Source organism: Mesocricetus auratus, unplaced genomic scaffold, assembly GCF_017639785.1.
Source record: "Mesocricetus auratus isolate SY011 unplaced genomic scaffold, BCM_Maur_2.0 Super-Scaffold_100004, whole genome shotgun sequence".
NCBI classification, from domain to species: domain Eukaryota; kingdom Metazoa; phylum Chordata; class Mammalia; order Rodentia; family Cricetidae; genus Mesocricetus; species Mesocricetus auratus.
Window position 1 is genome coordinate 98,657,617 of NW_024429189.1, and position 18,297 is coordinate 98,675,913.

An 18,297-nucleotide genomic window follows, 5' to 3' on the forward strand; every position below is an offset into this window, starting at 1 on the left:
GGCTCTCCCCATAATCTATCAATTGTTGAGTACATCTTAGCTTTCGGGGCATGAGATGTTCTAGGTTCAACTTGTCCCCACTCTAAGACACTTGACTGGAGAACACTAGCCCGTTATACTAAAGAATGGTAGTGAGCAACCAAGACCTGGAAACTAAGTGGGCTCACTATTGCTGAGGGGCCACTGTTTCTAGTGAGATTAGATAAGTAGGAAATAACCAAGAAGGTAACACCCCCAGTCCAACCAGCACCTCTGGATCCTTTTTACATACACAGCAGATCACTTCTTTTCCTTTGGATAATCTCCTTCTCAAACATGATAGTATCAATGATTCTAGTCTGTTAGTATAAAATGAAGCCAAATACAAGGCAACAGTTCTCTGTTGGCTGCAATGGTGACTGGTGTGACTGTATACTCTGGAAAACTCATCTGGTTACACATCTTAGAAAAGGTGCATTTTACTGTATATTAATACAATCTCATTAGATAAAGGCTATTTATTTTATTTTATCTAGTTTTGGCTGGCCTGGAACTCACTATGTAGACCAGGCTGGCTTCAAACTCACAAAGTTATATCTGCCTTAAAGGTATGTACCAAAACACCTAGCAAAGAGGACTTTTAAAAGGCATGTCTATTGGGCTAGAGAGATGGCTCAGAGGTTCACCATGCTGAACCACATGGTGACTCAGCAGCCATCTGTAATGGAATCAGATGCCCTCTTCTGGTGTGCATGAAGATAGAGCACCATATACAGAAAATACATGAATAAATAAACCTTTTTTTAAAAAAAGCATGTCTATGGATTATTTGGGGGAATATATGGGAAGACGACATGTTGCTCAAAGTACTGTAAAGTTCTGCTGCTGAATAGTGGTCCCAAAGCCGTAAAAAAATGGAAGGAGCTACCTTCCCTCCTCACTAACATTTGCTGAGAAGCATGGAGGATGAGAAAAAGAATGGACAATCTGTGGCATGGGATCTGTGTCAGGATCTGACAGTCAAATAAAAGAGTGTAGAGAGCCAGGTGGTGGTGGCTCCTGCCTTCAACCCCAGCACTCAGGAGGCAAAGGCCAGCCTGGTCTATTGAGTGAGTTCCAGGACAGTCAGGGCTACACAGAGAAACACAGCCTTGAAAGACAAAAAAACAAACAAATGAAAAAGTGTAGAGACAAGAAAACAGAATGTAAAAGTCACACATAGCAAAGAGTCTCTTAATCCCTGACAACTTGAAGAGTTAAAAAAAATAAAAATAAAAAAGAGCAATTTCGGGTCATGTGGTCAACACCCCAGCCACAGAAAACATATGACTGAGGCAGGAGTGGCCCAGGCCTCAGGAGGAGCTGGGTCAAATAACACTGCTATCCCTGCCTCTGTCCCATCCACGTCAGGACACTGCCTGTGTGGCCAGGCTGCACACTCACTCCTGTAACATTCATCAGGGACATGCTACTCCACCAGGCTTCTGCCTCCCTTCCAGAGCTCAGGTAATAACAAGAGGTGCAGGCACTACCTTGCATGACACTCAGAAAGATGCTTATTATTATTTTACACCAGAGGGAATGGTCCTTGAGAAGCTAGGGAGCCTGGTCAGAGTCTCATTGCTGTAAGTAGGCCAAAGAGACCCAGATCACTAAGTCTATAGTCCCAATGAGGCTGATGTCTTTCAAGGTCATTTCCTTCAGGTTGCACTGGCAAATTCCCCCAAAGAATTTCACTCTACTATTTAAAATGTTTCCTTGGTGAAGTAGGCAGGAAACTTTATTTGTGGGAAAATTCTACAGCCAGCTATTATACGCTGCTTGGCATGGCAGAATACAAAGGGCCTAATATCACCAACACAGTAATTTTGGTGAAACATTCATCCTGAATCATCCATGTCTCAGGACCCATCTTCCAGTTCAAGCAAATTAAACAGCGCCATGAGGACACAGCCAGACACACTGGGATCATGAGTGGATAAGCCCCTGGTCTGGACTCTAAAAAGATGGTAGGGGGAGGTAAGAGACCAGAGACATAGCAAGCCAAAGCACCACATAAGCTTAATTGGACCACAGCTTAGAGAGGCCTGGGGAGCAGTTATAACACACATTTTAGGGGCAACTGGGGAAATTAAATATGGACTGCATATTAGATATGACGGAATAATTATTTTCTCAAGTTGACAAATGGTGTTATGGTTACTCAGAGACAGTTTAGGGTGGGTCACCATACTATTTGCAAGCTATTTCACAAAAACTAAAACAAATGCAAGAACCCCTCAGTGATGAAGAATTGTGGGAAAACTTTCCACCTCCCTAGACTAACCACTATGCACTCAAACAATATGGATTCAATGTCCCCAGATGTAAGACCTGGAAGAGTACTGCCCTCAGTGAGCACACCACTTGAGCAAGCCCCCTTCCCCCTACACACACACACACACACACACACACACACACACACACACACACACACACACACAGAGAGAGAGAGAGAGAGAGGGAGGGAGGGAGGGAGGGAGGGAGGGAGGGAGGGAGGGAGGGAGGGAGGGAGGGAGGGAGGGAGGGAGGGACGGACGGACAGAGGGAGGCCACAAGAAGCTAAATTTCTCCTGTGGACAGTGGCTAATTAGAAACCAGATACTTAAACTAGACTTAGAGGCTCTCAGTAAAGGAGCCCCCTATTGCTTCAGCAAGTTTGTGCTACACAGAGAAACACAGCTCCTGCCTGCACTCTTACACTACTGGGGATGACAGAGTGAGGGGGTTCTCTCTCCTCTAGCCACATCTGTGAGAAACTCAGTGAGGAAAGCACAGGGCTTCAGAGAACCTCCTTCCACACTAACCCACACCAACTCCACACTGACTCTGTGGAGTGCGTAGGTGGGGGCCTGAAGACATGATGACACAGGCTGGCTGTGGTTAGGGAGACTCTGAATAACCCTATCCCCACAGCAGGGAGATTTTAAAAGGTTTGGTACCAGCTTTTAGAACAAGTTCAAGGGGCAACTAAAACTGACAATCAGAACGAGAACTGTCCAGTCTCCATCATGGGAGCCAAGCAATGCAGATACGGAAAACAAAGCACAAGGGAAAAGCCCAGTGCAAGGAAGGAGAGGGTAAAGGAGGAGGCATCCTGGAAATCACCTCACCCGACAGACAGATGGATGGGGCAAAACAGCCACTGCAGTCCCACAGGTGAGGTAAAAGATGGTGGTCCCCAGAGAGAAGGGAGACACTCTTAGGCAGCAGGGGAGGGAGGGAGGGAGGGAGGGAGGGAGGGAGGGAGGGAGGGAGGGAGGGAGGGAGGGAGGACCTATAGCAGCACTGTACCACACATTCCCGACAGCATGCACCCCAAGGAGGCTGGGTACCCTTGGCTTAGCTCTAGGTCTGCCAAAGGACACATCTACTTCATCATCTTTGTTTCTCAAAGATCAACTTTGGCTTTCTTTCATTTTTGAAGACAGGGCCTCACTATGCAGTACTGGCTGTCCTAGAATTCTATACATAGACCAGGCTGGCCTCAAACTCCAAGTGATCCACCTGCTTCTGCCTCCCAAGAGCTGGGATTAAAAGCACGTGCCACCTTTCCTGAATTCTATTTTTATGGAACAAGATAAAGACAGGTTTTCAAGGCAGCAGTAAGGAAGGGAGTAGGACCTAACCACAAACCATGCCTCTTCCCTGCTCTCTAGCTTCCCTAGAATAAAAGCCCCACCCCTCAGAGGCAGGCCCATATACCGTAGCTGCCCAGTGATGGAAGCATAGGGTGCCAACAAATGGCAGGAAAACACACATACATACAGAACTTAGGATCAACACACATAACCCCCAGAGTTGGGAAATTCCAGGAATCTGTCAAGAAACCACAAACGTTTAACATGAAAAAACTTCTTCTGCCAGAGGAAGCCTGAAACCTGACTAGTAACCGAAGCACAGATCGCCTGCAGCCCTCTGGACACGGTGATGGAACAGCCTAGCTCTTAGCTCCACCCCTACATATTCACCTTTGCATCTCCTCTGTGTGAACTGCTTTATTTGATCTTATTTTAGCAGTAAAGTTTTAAAGGGCTATTGAGATGACGATCCTCAACACCTGGTGATGGTCCACACTACTATCTGGCAGAACCAAAAGGATGCCCATCTTAGTTACACTATACAACTCCCCAAAATCGTCTGCAAAAATATAATAGATGATTAAGATAAAAGCAAAAACTCTCATCCAGGAATACTGGAGGCAGTTTCCTCTCATCCACCTGCAAAGGAGGCAGTTGCCTAAGGTCCTAAGGCTATGAAGGTATACACCATAACTTTTCTTTAGTCACATGCTGCAAGCTAAGGCCTTCAGTACAATCCCACCAGTGCAGCGTCCTAGAGCTCACCAAAGTCCTGGCTTGTGCCTGGTGAAAGGAATCTTATGCTGAGTCGTAAATTCCTGCTTTTGCTTTCACCTCTGCCAAGGTGAAAGATACTCCCTCATCCTCCTGGGACAAAATTCAGGTCTCTGGGATATCTCTACCATTACCGGCTCCTCAAATCACAGGCAAGACATCCCCACTTGTCTTATGATCCTACACAATGTTCTGGAATGTGGACATCATAATACACACACAATCCTGTCTGCTTGCCACCTTAAGTCACTTGTGCCTTCTACACAGATAAATTACTAGACACCTAAGGGGCAGTGAGAGACCACCCAAACCTCAAGAGCCACAGAATCTGACGTCCCAGGCCCGGCACGATGCCACAGCACCACTCTCCTAGACAGTGACCATGCACTCGCTGCCCGGTTCTTAGACGGGACACTGGCCTCCTGATAAACAACCAAGCATGTGGCCACACATGGTGAAGAGGGACCTGCTGCTCTTCACTCCCCAGAGCACCTAAAGCCTGATGAGCACACTGAACAGACACCCTGTGCCCATGCGCAGCTCCTCTCTCCAGTCTCTAAGTGGGCAAATGGCATCATCCTCTCCAGATCTTTCCTGGCTGACTGCTCTTTAAGGGAAAACAGAGATGAACTGCGCTGACCAACACTGTTCTCCATGGGCTGATGCCTCAACAATGGGTGAAAGGGGTGCCCTCAAACCAAAAGCCCTTCCTTGCCTTGAGGTCCACTTGCTGTGTCATCTTATGTAAGTCAGCAGTCTCCTGGCCTGGCCTTTGGCATGATGTGGGGATGCAGCTTACATAGGCAGATACAGCCACAAGAAAGAGCTTCCATCACCTCTCCATGTCAGCCAACTCTATCAACTATAGGTTAGGTCAGCTGTTTAGGACAAGTATTTTCCCAGAGTATCACAACCTACATGCAAGGTAAAGCCAACAAAAGCTGCTCCAGACCTGTGGCTAGAGCCTTAAATATCAACACAAAACACAGTGTTGCAGCTGCCACTGTTAACTGCCTGGCTTAAATGCTTTGTGAAAGAAAAGCCTGGGGTCATCTCCTTCCCCAGCACATCCATGACACCCCTGCTCCTCTCTTCTGGGCCCCTGGAGAGAGCACCTCCAACCCTCTGCTCAGTATAGTGGCTGCAGATTGTCTAGGAATCTAAGAACCCACAGCTTGCCAGCCCCATGGCCGTGGGCAGACGGCTTCTCTCCGCGAGCAGACCTGACGGGAACTGCCACTTGCCTTCGCACTCCACCTTACTGCAGCCAGACACCCTAGTTGCTAACTGTTCCCTGGGCGGGATGGCCCTTCAGAGTCCAGAAGACTGACCCTGGCACATCAGAATACAGGTCACAGCTGCTGGCTATTCACTGTCCTTCTTGCTGCCACCTCCCAGCAGGAAAAAGCAAGTCCCGTTTGCACTGTCTCCAAACAGATCAAGAGAGACCCACAGACTTTACTCTGAGGATAATCAGCAGAGCCTTGGCAAGCAGGAGGCCATGCTGTGAATAGGGTGGGATATGGAAAGGAGGAAAAGGCCAGTTTACAGAGGCCAGGAGCATTTGATTCCTGTACCTCCTGGCTCAGCTCCACCCTCAAGTCCTGGGGCTACGATGCAAAGGTAAACAAGCCAGGTGCTGGCACCAAAAGGGGCAGCTGAGAAAGTGGGGCAAAGACAGAAGAAGAGCGAGCCACATTAGAAGAATGGATCCAAAGAACATAAAACACAGGTGTAGAAATTCAGGGGAGAACAGAGGATTTCAGGAATCTCAGGAGTGAGACGTGGGATGGAGAAAATGCAGGTATGCTGCATGGGTGGGCACTGGGACATGCAGGAGGGCGGGGCTCAAAGGCTCACCTGGAAACCTGGGAAAGGCACAGAAAAAAGGGACAAGCTGTACACCAGGAAGAAAGCATCCTGGAAATCCCAAGGAGGGGAGTTGTAGAAAGATGGCATGGGCTGCGAAGGAGTGCACAGAGTCACGGTGCAAGAGACCACATGGCAACTTAGTCAAAGAGACTGGGTCTGGATTACAGGAGAGGACTGGAAAGCATGCTAGAGACTGACAGTGCCTTGCCAGCCAGCAATGGCAATAAAAAGGCTTTGTTTCCAGCTTGCGCAATGGGGTAGTTCCCTTCATGAAGAGAGGAAACATGGGGCCAGGGACACCTGTAAAGGTGGGCTGGAGAGCAATGGCCACTGGGATATGCTATGACACCAACTGATCTATCCAATAGTGTTGGGCAAAGGGCCTGGCACGATGCCTTGCTGGGGTGTGAACATCCCACAGTACCCCATCTCACCTGCACCCAAATGTTGTCTGCAGCAATGTAGTGATTCCCACGCAGAAGAAAATGGTCCCGATGAGCTGACTGGTGGCCCACTGGTCATCTCCCACGCACATGGCATCAGCCAGTAGAAAAGGCACGGCGATTGTGCCGCTGAAACAGGTCAGGTAGTGCTGCTCAAGGAGAGACAAGGGGAGAGTAAACCTGCTCTTGTTCGCTTGATTTGTCCCTAATGTTGTTCCCCTGGTATCTTTAAGACATACAGACACAGCCGGGCGTTGGTGGCGCACGCCTTTAATCCCAGCACTCGGAGGCAGAGGCAGGCGGATTGCTGTGAGTTCGAGGCCGGGCTGGACCGACAGCCTCCAAAACAATACAGAGAAACCCTGTCTCATAAAACCAAAAAAAAAAAAAAAAAAAAGACATACAGACACAAGAAGAATCTCTAGGTGTACAAGTTACACATTCTGATCATGTCCATTCACAGTTTGTCGCTTTCCTTTCCTAATACCCATTTGTGTTATGACATCACTGACCAAGTTCTCAACAGAAGTTTATTTCTTATTAGAGATACCTACTTTTTGTCCTCCCAAACACTTCTCTAACCTCCTAACTGCCCTGTACTAAACCACTCTTGCAGTTGAAAGAGACCCTAGTTAGGCATACCATAGGACTTGATTTGATAAGACCTTGTTTTGCTCATGTTTTATAGAGATAGGGTCTCACCTGGGAATCCAGGGTGTATTAAATTTCACTATACCGTCCAAGCTGATCTCAAACCCCTAATCTTCCAGCTTCAGGCTTCTGATATTCAGAGATAACAGGAATGCACTGCACCCAGCTGATGTGCTCATATTTTACATCTGCATTCCTAAGATATTAGTCTATAGAGCTCTTTCCTCTGTTTTTAGCCTTTTTGGTCTAGGGATTATACCACACAGTGAGTTCATAGCAGAAGGCATTCTCTGCCTTGCTCTGTGGTTGGTACCACTAGGCAAATATTCACCTGTTCCAGTTAGGCAGGGATCGGGGCACAGTGGCTACAGGAATCTTTCAGGAAGAACCACACAATACTCTTCTTTTTAGGGTCCCATTCTTACTCCTGTGACTCCTAAAGACAGCCCCAACATTCACAATTCACTTCCCTTTCTCCTAATTTTCTAGTTCTTTATTCCTATCCTGTAAACTTCTTTTTCTTCCCCACAGAGTCCATATATATTGACTGCAACTCAAATGTACAGGTTTGTGTGTGTTCTGTTGAAAACTTTTCATAGCAGTGCACAATGTACTGTGTATTGTTAAGAGCAAGAGGCAAGAGTTGCTACTCCCATTTAGCTATTCTAGAAACATCTATAATAGAAAGAGCTGAAAGCTGGGTCTCTTTCATTAGGTCCAGGGCACCTGACCTGAGTTAAGTTATTCACCAAGCCCACTCAACCTTCCAGCTCCAGGGTGGGGAGGAAAACCCAATCAGGCACCACTGAGGGCCAAGCACGGTCCAGCTCCAAGTAAACACGATGGTCTGGTCAACAAGATTGACTTTCCCAGCACTGAAGAAACCTTAGAGGAACCGATCACACACACTTGGGCAAGGAAATGTAGAAACACAAACCTCAAAACAAGGGCCAAACCCGGCAGAGTGATCAGAAGCCAGGCAGTGAGGCCAGTGAGGATAGCGCCCCGGCCTGTCCCTTTAAATCTGTAAGCAGGACAAGCACCACATCTACAGTAGACCTGTCTATTTGTCAACCTTACCCTCCTATACAGACTAAGGTTGTCTCCTTAGTCTCCCTTCCTTTAAAAGATAATAAGGCCGTCTCGCATGTCCTAGCCAACAGGCACTTGTCATGCTCATGGACTGCTAAGGTCAGGGATGGGGGTCAAAGATAATCACTGCTTTCTCTGTTTTCTGCTTTCTTCCTCCTCCTATTCTGCCTTCCCTGTAGCAACCACCTTTTTTCTTCCATTGCAATACTTTTTATGTTCCCTGAATATTTCCTTCCCAGTTCTTTTCTTCTGTGAAAACTCTTATTCAGCATTCTTGGAAAATAATTTATAATAAATCTTAAATAACAATAAAACTCACTCAGGGACTAGAGAGATGGCTCAGCAGTTAAAAGCACCTATTGTTCTCACAGAAAAAGGGAGTTCAGTTCCCAGAACTGTCATCAGGCTGTGGGAATACAACACTATGGTCTCTGCAAGCACCTGCACGCATACCCCCCCACACACAACACAGAATTATTAAAAAAAAAAAAAAAGACTATCTTGAAGGAGGGACATATATGCCTTTAATCCCAGCACTCAAGAGACAGAGTTCCAGGACAGCCAGGGCTACACAAAGACACCCCTGCCAAAAAACAAAACAAAACAAAAAAAGCAAAAAGGTATCTTGAACATCTATCTGGTAGACAGTATATGCATTAGCCCAGAGGTCACACACCCTGGAAGAACCATCTTACCTGCAACCCCAGGAATATACACAAGTACCAGGGAGGAACATCTTCTATAGTGTAGATCATATCCGACCTCTGGGGATCCAGACTCCCAGTGCTGTCCAGGGTCTCTGCAAGAGAACTCTGGAGTCGAGATAAGAAAAAGAGGGGCTTAGTCACTGCCCCAAACGATGTTAGCTCTTTCAGCCTAGCACAGCCCTCCACTGCCCCACATTCCACTGAGGGGCCATCCTGTCTTGTGAGCACTGATGCTCAGAGTGCTGGTTCTCAGAGATCTGTCTCCCTTGACATCAATTTATCCCCAATTGCACCACACCTGAGCAGACCTTCTGCCAAGCTTAAGGACTCAAGAAAGACACTAAAATATTTCTAATACTTTATGTGACAATTTAATAAAGACTTTTAAAATGTTAAGTATTACATGCTTTTGAAGGCCAAGATCACCAAAACAACTAACTCAGCCTGGCCATGTAGTCAGCTGACAAATGAATAGGAAACAAAATGATAAAATTCCACCAGAAAAAAAGAAAAGAGAGAGATGATATTGTGATCCTGGAGCTCATGTCTGATGGATCCAGCCCACAGTGTGCTGCTGACTCCATGCACTATCACCCAATTTTCCTTGAAGGGGAGCACTGTCTTGGGGGGTTGAGTTCCTTTCCACAAGCATTCTAGAGTCTTGTTTCATCCTCTACAATTGAAAGGTACAGTCCAATGAAGTTAACATTTGGCTCAGATGTTACATTTGCCTCTGGTCCAGCAGTAGACATTGGCAGGCTTGCACTGCTGAATGTGTTCAAATGGTATTGTAGCAGTGGAAATGAGAGAAAGTGCAATGCGTGTGTAAGAGAGCAGGCTTGGGCTCCTCAAATCGCCTTGCAAAGGAAGGTCTGGCCTTCCTGACACCATTTCCCAGTGTTTTGCTTTTGTTTTTGAGTTTTAAAAATCATAATTATTATTTCTCCTTTTCCCCCCCAAAACCTTGGGTAAGGTAACATTTACGCTAACAATGTGGTCTACAGCAGGGTCTATGGGTCAACTGTTATCAGCTTCTTGTCCCAGAAGCTGGAATCTAAACTGTCACATGGGTGACCAGTCATACCCAAGAGGCTGGCCTGATAAAGCCTTCTATGTCAAAGCTCCGGTAAGCTTTCCTAGTTGGCAACATTTCGAGAGTGTTATCCATTGCTTCGGAGAATTACAACACTGCCTGCCTTCCTGCCTGCCTGCACTGGGGTAAAGGTGACTAGAAGCCTGTGCATGGTGTCTCCCTAACTCTGCTATTTGCCTTTTTCCAACCAGGAATTTTATGTGCAGCTTCTCTCTACAAACAACTGTGAGGATGAGAACTGAATGGATTCTACAAACCACTAAGAAATGATTGAACCCAACGGCAATTCCTGAAACACTTGTCTATACTGACAGGACTAAGGAATACTGGGCTCACCACACAAGGCAAACTAACACGGTCACATATCTTACAAAAGGCAATTAAAGGGAATATATGATTTGCCTAATGTCCCATGAGGGTCCACGTGTTAAAGGCTTCCTCGAGAATGGCAAAATCCTTGCCAGGCGATGGTGGCGCATGCCTTTAATTCCAGCACTTGGGAGGCAGAGGCAGGAGGATCTCTGTAAGTTTGAGGCCAGCCTAGGCCACAGAGTGAGTTCCAGGACAGGCTCCAAAGTTACACAGAGAAACTTTGTCCTGAACCCTCCTCCAAAAGAGTGGCAACATCAAAGATATTATAGACCTTTAGGAGATGGACTTTATGGGTATGATCACTGTGGAAACTGGGACAGAGGACTACAAAGTCCAGTTTAGGCCACCCCCCCACACACACACAAGCAAAACACAGACACAAAGATCCTAGGTCATTGGAACTGTGCTCTTGAAGTGCATTGTGGGGACCCTGCTCGTCCCCACTCCCTTCCTACTTTCTGGGTTAGGATGTGAGCACTTGTTCTTATGTGCTGCCTGCCCTGAAGAACTATTGCTGGGGATGCCCACTGGGGATGGCCCTCTTCATGTCCAGACCTTTTAAGCCAGAATAGAACTTTCTTTACTTCATTGAGGAACTGTGTCAAGCATTTCATTACAGTGATGCAGAATATAAGAGTATATAAACATGGTTACTCAAATTTTATTTAAAAAACAAATAATTAACAGGCATAATGGCAGAAACTATATATTTGTATATGAATGTATCATATGTATGTGTGTACATGCAAATACAAGTACACATCTATACACACATATACATTCATACATACATATATATACACATACATACACTACATACATTCGTGCTTTTTAATGCCACATCTTAGATATACTTATCTTGTATTTTTATTTCTATTTTAGGAATAAAAGCTGATACCCAGAGAGTCATGGCAATTTCCCTAGAGTATCAGTCACCTCTGTAATCAGACATGAATTTCAGTCCTCAATCTCTTAACCACTGTTCTCAGGCATTCTGGCAAGAAGCTTTAAAAATACCTAGATAATGACTTGTAAGAGCTTTTAACCTTAACTGCTACTAAGACAATTAAAACCTAGTAATTATGACTCTTCCATTACAAAACAAACATGCAGAGCTCCCGACACACAGACACACACAGAGATACACTGTTCCAAACCAGAGACATCCTTGGCCCTGCAGAAACACAGGGTCAGGCAGTAGGAGGGGGTGAGCAAAGATACCTTCTCTGCGATGCCATTCTCCGTGGTGTAGATTGCCATGAGCTCAGTGTCTTCGTTGTCCTGCTCTCCGCTGGATGTGGCTCCACCATTGATCACCACCTGAGGAGAAAGGCCACACAGAGAGGCTCTTTCAGCACTTGCCACTCTGCCGCAGAGAAAAGTACTTTCTCCAAAAGGCCTCCCATAATTCTTATAAGAGCCCTAACGTACATTTTATATATCACAGCTACAAAAGTTCATTTTCTTCAATGAAACTCTGATGGGTGTAATAGGCTATTTAACTGGGGAAATGTGCTATGTCCTATAGGGTGGAGCTGGGTGAGCCAGGACCCACCAAGGAAGACCAAAATAAAACACTCCAAAGAAACCTCCAGCCATAGAATCCCCAACACTCTTCAGGACAAGGGAGGTGACTGACAAGCCAGTGTTGCAATGCAGGTGACCAGGTTGCTGCTGAGTGGTGGTGCCTAAGCTACTTTGGTTAAGATGGCTTCTTCAGGAACCACCAAAGCAACTGCCAGTATGCTCTACAAAGAAGAACTGTTGCCTCAGAGGAGCAGACCCTGCATCTCACCTGGGCAGCACAACAGAGCCAATCCTGTTGTTGAAGTTGTGAGCACAGGAGAGCTGTCCCAGTACTCATCTGTCATGTGGCAGCATGGGTAGGAGAGAGATCTCCCGACTCCCCATCAACGCCTGAGGCAGGTAGGAGAGCTGGCCCACCCCCTCATCAACGGCAGCACTCGGCAGAGTGATCGCTCTCTAGTCTAGGAGAGTTATTCTTTTTTTTTTTTTTTTTTGGTTTTTACGAGACAGGGTTTCTCTGTATTGTTTCGGAGGCTATTGGTCCAGCCCAGCCTCGAACTCACAGAGATCCGCCTGCCTCTGCCTCCTGAGTGCTGGGATTAAAGGCGTGCGCCACCACCGCCCGGCTCAGGAGAGTTATTCTTATGTGGAGTCTATTACATCAATGAAAACCTCATAAAACTTAGCTATAGTGGTAACAACAGAACTACACTTTTATTTCTTTTGGATAAGGGTTTTCTACATAGCCCAGACTGGCCTGGAACTCTCATGATACTCCTGCCTTCAGCCTCGTACATGCTGGCACTAGGGATGGTGCCACTCTGTCTGGCTCCCACTACTTTTTAAAAAAACATGGGATTAAGCTGGTTGTTGGTGGCACATGCCTTTAATCCCAGCACTCAGGAGGCAGAGACAGGTGAATCTCTGTTGAGTTCGAGACCAGCCTGGTCTACTGAGCGATTTCCAGGACAGCCTCCAAAACAATACAGAGAAACCCTATCTTGAAAAACCAAAAACAAAAAATAAACAAAAAACCATGGAATTATAAGTTCAGCAGTAGAAGCAGGAGGATCTCTGAATTTAAGGCCAGACAGGTCTTCAAAGTAACATAATGAGATAGCTATTTTTACCTGTGATTATGAAGATTTCTTCCAAAACAGTACTGTCTAATTGATAATAATAATGTTAGTTTAAATAGAGATTTGATGATAAAAAAATAAAACAAGGAAGTGTCACACAGCTAGAACACATGAATTTCTATTGAGGAGCCATGTATAGACTGTGGCTTCAGTTAATGATTAAGAAAAGCAATTCAGTCCCAGTAACCCAGCTAGCTTAATTCTTTCACCCTTAATGTTGGGAGAAGTGTTCACAGGTTTCATAGTGCATCATAGCTAAAACAAAGCTTTGAAAATAACTTAGTTAGATTAAGATGTTTTTTGTTAAATTGCTTAGAAGACAATCTGAAGTTTTAGAAAGGCACATACATAGTTGGATGACAAACTCTGGTGGGGGATGCCCTTCCATATGTTATGAATATATGTTTCTCTTATTGGTTGATGAATAAAGTCGTTTTGGCCAACGAACAGGCATAATTTAGCTAGGCAGAATTCCAAAGTGGCAGGGAAAGAAGGACAAAGGGCAGTGGCCATGTAGCTGCCAGGTGCACCGGGTAAGCCACAGCCACATGGAAATACACAGATTTAGTAATGGGTTAAATAATTAAGCCAATGGCCAAACAACTATAAATATATATTTAGTCGTGGAGTGGTTATTTCTTAAGCAGCTGTGGGACCCAGTGGGTGAGGGAAAACCAGTCCAGTGGGACCAAGACAGATGGAGGAAATCTCCTTCTACAGCACTCTTAAAGTCAGGGAACAAGAACAAAGCAGCCCAATTATCATAACTGATGAGCCTTTCTTGCTAAAATGGGTTGATGAACAAAAGTAATGATTAATTCCTTATATCTACTTCTGCCCTCAATCTCCTAATACAAAAAAATATTGATGAGCTGGTATGCACCGTAAAGATTTAAAGTAGAGCTGACTGATTGTTTTTCATGTATCAAGTTCTTTCTCCAAGAAGGAGTCATTAAAAAGCTAAGCAACAGAGTGGATATAAAGTTCCTTGAACTGAGGAATTCCAGAGAGATTTCCAATATACTTACTATTCTAGCTAAGGAAATTGGACCAGCAAAAAATTAAATTTCCCACTTGAAAACACGCAGACCCAAGTATGCCAGATATCTGCTTTTAAAAGTGTTTCTATCCAGGTACAGTGGTGCACACCTATAATCCTAGCTCTCAGGATGCTGACACAGGAGGATTGTGGATCTCAAGGCAAACTGGAACAGAGCAAGACCCTATCCCAAGAAACAAAAAGACAAAATTCTAAATCACACTACGGTATCTTAATGAACAGCTGTGTTTGTGACATTGGTTTTCCTGTACTAGCTGCAGCAAGAAGACCCATGTTCCCAGCCAAATTCAAGTCCCCACTTGAAGCTACAAGATACCATACTGCATCATAGCAACGCTCAACTGCCTAAGAAACCCAGGAGAAAACACAGGCAACATGAACCTTCCTAATATAACACAAAGTGACTCCATCAGAGAAACCTGAGTCTGGAGTACAGTAAGCCCTGGACAAGACCGCCCTACTCCTTGGGTAACTGTATCTCTTGGGGAACAGGGCGGTTTGGAACTTGCTGGACGTGGTGGTTACACAACACTGTGAATATATCATATGTCTCTGGCAACTTTATTTCAAATTATATGTTATACAAACTGTACCTCAAAATATAGCCCAAGCTAGCCCCCTGACCCTCTCTAGCCTTGGCCTCCTGAACACTGAGATTACAGGAAAGTAACACCACTACAGCCAATCTCAATAAATTTTAAAATCTGACACACTACCCAAAACAACAGATTTGATAACAGTTCACAATTACAACTGCTCTCCTGATTCTTTCTATTCATATACACAGACAGATGCTCCTTGAACTAAATAAAAGCTCAGCTACTTCTTTAACAGATTCTAGCTGTGTCCCAGACAAACAAGACTCAATCCTGATATTTTACAGGAGGTCCATCTAGAGTATGCACCAGGCGCCAGGCACCAGGCGCCAGACTAGGGAATTCTCAACCACTCCAGCCACAGCAGAGGGTGGGCAGGTAGGCTAAAGTCAAAAGGCAGCAGCAGGAGCTAAAGTAGGCAGACCCTTCAGTGCCTGAGAGGCAGTGGCAGATGCAGGATTAGCAGCAGGACAGCACAGTCCCATTGAAGCAGAAGGGTAGAGACTGATGTCCTGAGGTAAAGGGGGTTTTCTGTTGAGTACAATGGGCAGCACCCAGCTCCAGGCAAGATGCTGGGGCAGAGGACATGTTAGCATATACATGGCTCTTGGTTAGACAACTAGCACTCAAAAGAGGAAAGAGAAAAAAAAATCAAATGTTAAAATCAGTTCTTCAAGAGAAGGACTGAGGGTGTGTGAGTGTGTGTGTGTGTGTGTGTGTGTGTGTGTGTGTGTGTGTGTGTGTGTGTGTGTGTTAAGGAACAAAGTTAAAAAGCATTGACAATTGTATAACATTTTTACTTTGTGAACTTCCGAACACTATTTTACCAATGAAACCTCAGTCTTGGAATGCTTCTTAAAATTTCTAAGATTTGGTTTTGATCTGCACTATTAACATGGCTTGTAGGGTGGCTGAAGAAATGAGCAGAATTGAAGTTGAGCTAAATGTAGGCTATGGGTACAGTCATATCAGAATGATTTGCAGGGGTAGGGTTGGGAACTTGGCATACTGGTCCCACATTATTTAGGTGAGAAACATAAAACATTAGTACAATTCCCAGCACCTACATGGTGGCTCAAACCCACTGTAACTGCTGTCAGAGGATCCAATACCCGTCTGGCCTCTCAGGCACTGCATGCATGTGGTACACATACAAGCAGGCAAAGCACCCACATATGTAAAATAGAGATTTAAAAGGAGAAAAAGAAAAAAATAGCTGTTGCGGTTCTGACCCAAGTTTCAAGACGCTGTGTCTGGTGATGGCTCTTTTGCCTACAGAGTCCGGAAACTGTGGAGAACTGCTCATAATGAAAGACAGGGAATGTACCTGAGACCTAGCTAAGCTGGCTTTGATAGTCAACTGGCACATCCATCTATTAATCACATGCATGAATGGATTATCCATTCAAAAGGGCAGAGCTCTAGTCTCCTCTTCAAAGTTCCACCTGGTGCCATCTCTTCATATTTCCTAATGGGGACTAAATTCCAAGATGAGATCTGTAGGAAACAGGCCACACTGGAACCACAGCAGGCATCTCTAAGTCAATATCTGTCAGCCTCACTTTGGAAAGAAGATGTGAAAGCACAAAGCACAAGGGCTTGGTATGTGCCAGACAGACATTAGTCACCTCACCACCATCCATTCTTCTCTATGTGAGGGCTGGAACACAATCTTCGCAATTTCACTACGGGACCAGGGACAGCCGTGTCACGAGTACAGTTAAAGGACAGGTGAGCCACAACTCAGTGCAGCTACAGGAGCACCTGGAGGAGACCAGGGCTGAGAAATACCAAAGGCCACGATTCCCAGGCCTATGAGCTTTGGGCTGTAGTATCAGCTACTCCATATGGTTTTGTTTGACTGTGGCCACCAGTGTCACACAGGGCTGTACAGGACTGTAAGAATAGAGGCTTTAAGACAAAATCCCAGCATGGAATGGGCAAGATGACCAAGAAATCCCAATACTAGCTGAGGAACTATTGGCATTTGATAGCTGCAGGGATAGGAGAGTCTGTTTTCTTTAATGACACGAGCACTGGTAGCTCAACCACACAGCAGTGAAGTCTCAACTCTCAATACAAACTGGACTTGGTGGGAAAAGAAAACAAAAAAGAAATCTCAAGAATAGGATAGAAAGGAACATAGGACACGGGGGAAGAGGAGTGGATTCACTCAAATTACATTGTATAAAATTCTCAAAGAACCAAAAAAGGAAGGAAGGAAGGAAGGAAGGAAGGAAGGAAGGAAGGAAGGAAGGAAGGAAGGAAGGAAGGAAGGAAGGAAGGAAGGAAGGTGCTTTGTTGCATCAGCCAGTTTCAAGGTAGCTGACGGTGTGTTGGGTATGAGCTACGTCTTTGGAAATGTCTAATACAGGATTTTAATAATATGTCATTCATCCCTCCCATCTGCAATTCGAAAGTTGGATCACATTACTTCCTGCCAGGACAGTTTTGAAGAGAAAATAAAGACTCCAGAATACGGTAAGCATTGGGACAATTTTAAAACATTAACCCAATAGGTGCCCTGAGGATGACTGAGAGTATAGCCAATACTTGGTTGTGTCGAAGACAACATAAGAGGCAGCTGATTTTCAGTGCCACCATGTTCACTGAAACACAAGTGTTAAAGTCTGTCCTGCATCTACTCCAGAGAAGACCGAGAAGGCAGGAAATGCTCTTACCGGGAGAGTAAAGAAATTGGGGTGCTTCCCTTCCTCTTCATATTTGCCCTCTGTGGAACTCCCAGCCTCCACTGATTTGGAGGTCGTGTTCTTGCCAATACCCATCATTAAGGAAGTTGAGCAACCTACACAAGCGTTGGCCTGACGTGGCTACAGTGAAGGCTTGTTCAAGCCAGGAGCTCAAGCAGAAACAGCTCTTCAGCACACAGGATTCTCAGACAGAGATTAGTGTCATCTCTTATCACCTGCAAAAGACAATGCAGAAAAGTCAGAGAAGGCTGCCTGCACAGTCCGAGTATACCCAAACAGCTGACAAGACACCACCAATGCTTCAAGAACTGACCCTCATCACTCACAGTCGACCGCCTGCTGAAAAAGGAGCATGAAAACAGTGTCAAAAATATCAGAATACTAGGAAGAAAAAACAGCTAAGGTAGTCCTCCAACTGCATTAGCCCCAAGCTACCTGACAGAACACTCTCCAGGGATAAAAATATTCTGTTCCTGCCCTATCTAGCAGAGATCACTAGGGCACTTAAAAAGTGACTTGTGCCAATGCAGAAGTGAATTTAATTAAAAATTTAAAACAATGCAAATATAGCCAATTTGTCATGACTGGATGGTGACTGAAGTAATTCTAAATTCCCTACATATATCTTATGGAGAGTAGAAGATATTCAACATCCAATAAG

At 45.3% G+C, this 18,297-nt stretch overlaps 1 protein-coding gene across 4 annotated transcripts in view; it reads right to left on the bottom strand.

Moving 5' to 3' along the window:
• Positions 1 to 18,297, bottom strand: part of Slc23a2 (solute carrier family 23 member 2) — a 92,766-nt gene that overhangs the window by 30,208 nt on the left and 44,261 nt on the right. For all 4 annotated transcript variants that reach the window (XM_040746336.1, XM_040746334.1, XM_040746335.1 and 1 more), the window contains exons 2-5: positions 17,607 to 17,851; positions 11,825 to 11,923; positions 9,127 to 9,243; positions 6,680 to 6,837 (exon numbers count right to left, since the gene is read on the bottom strand). In XM_040746336.1, coding sequence (XP_040602270.1) covers positions 6,680 to 6,837; positions 9,127 to 9,243; positions 11,825 to 11,923; positions 17,607 to 17,714 — 482 coding nt within the window. In that variant the 5' untranslated portion in view covers positions 17,715 to 17,851. The remainder of the gene's footprint in view (positions 1 to 6,679; positions 6,838 to 9,126; positions 9,244 to 11,824; positions 11,924 to 17,606; positions 17,852 to 18,297) is intronic.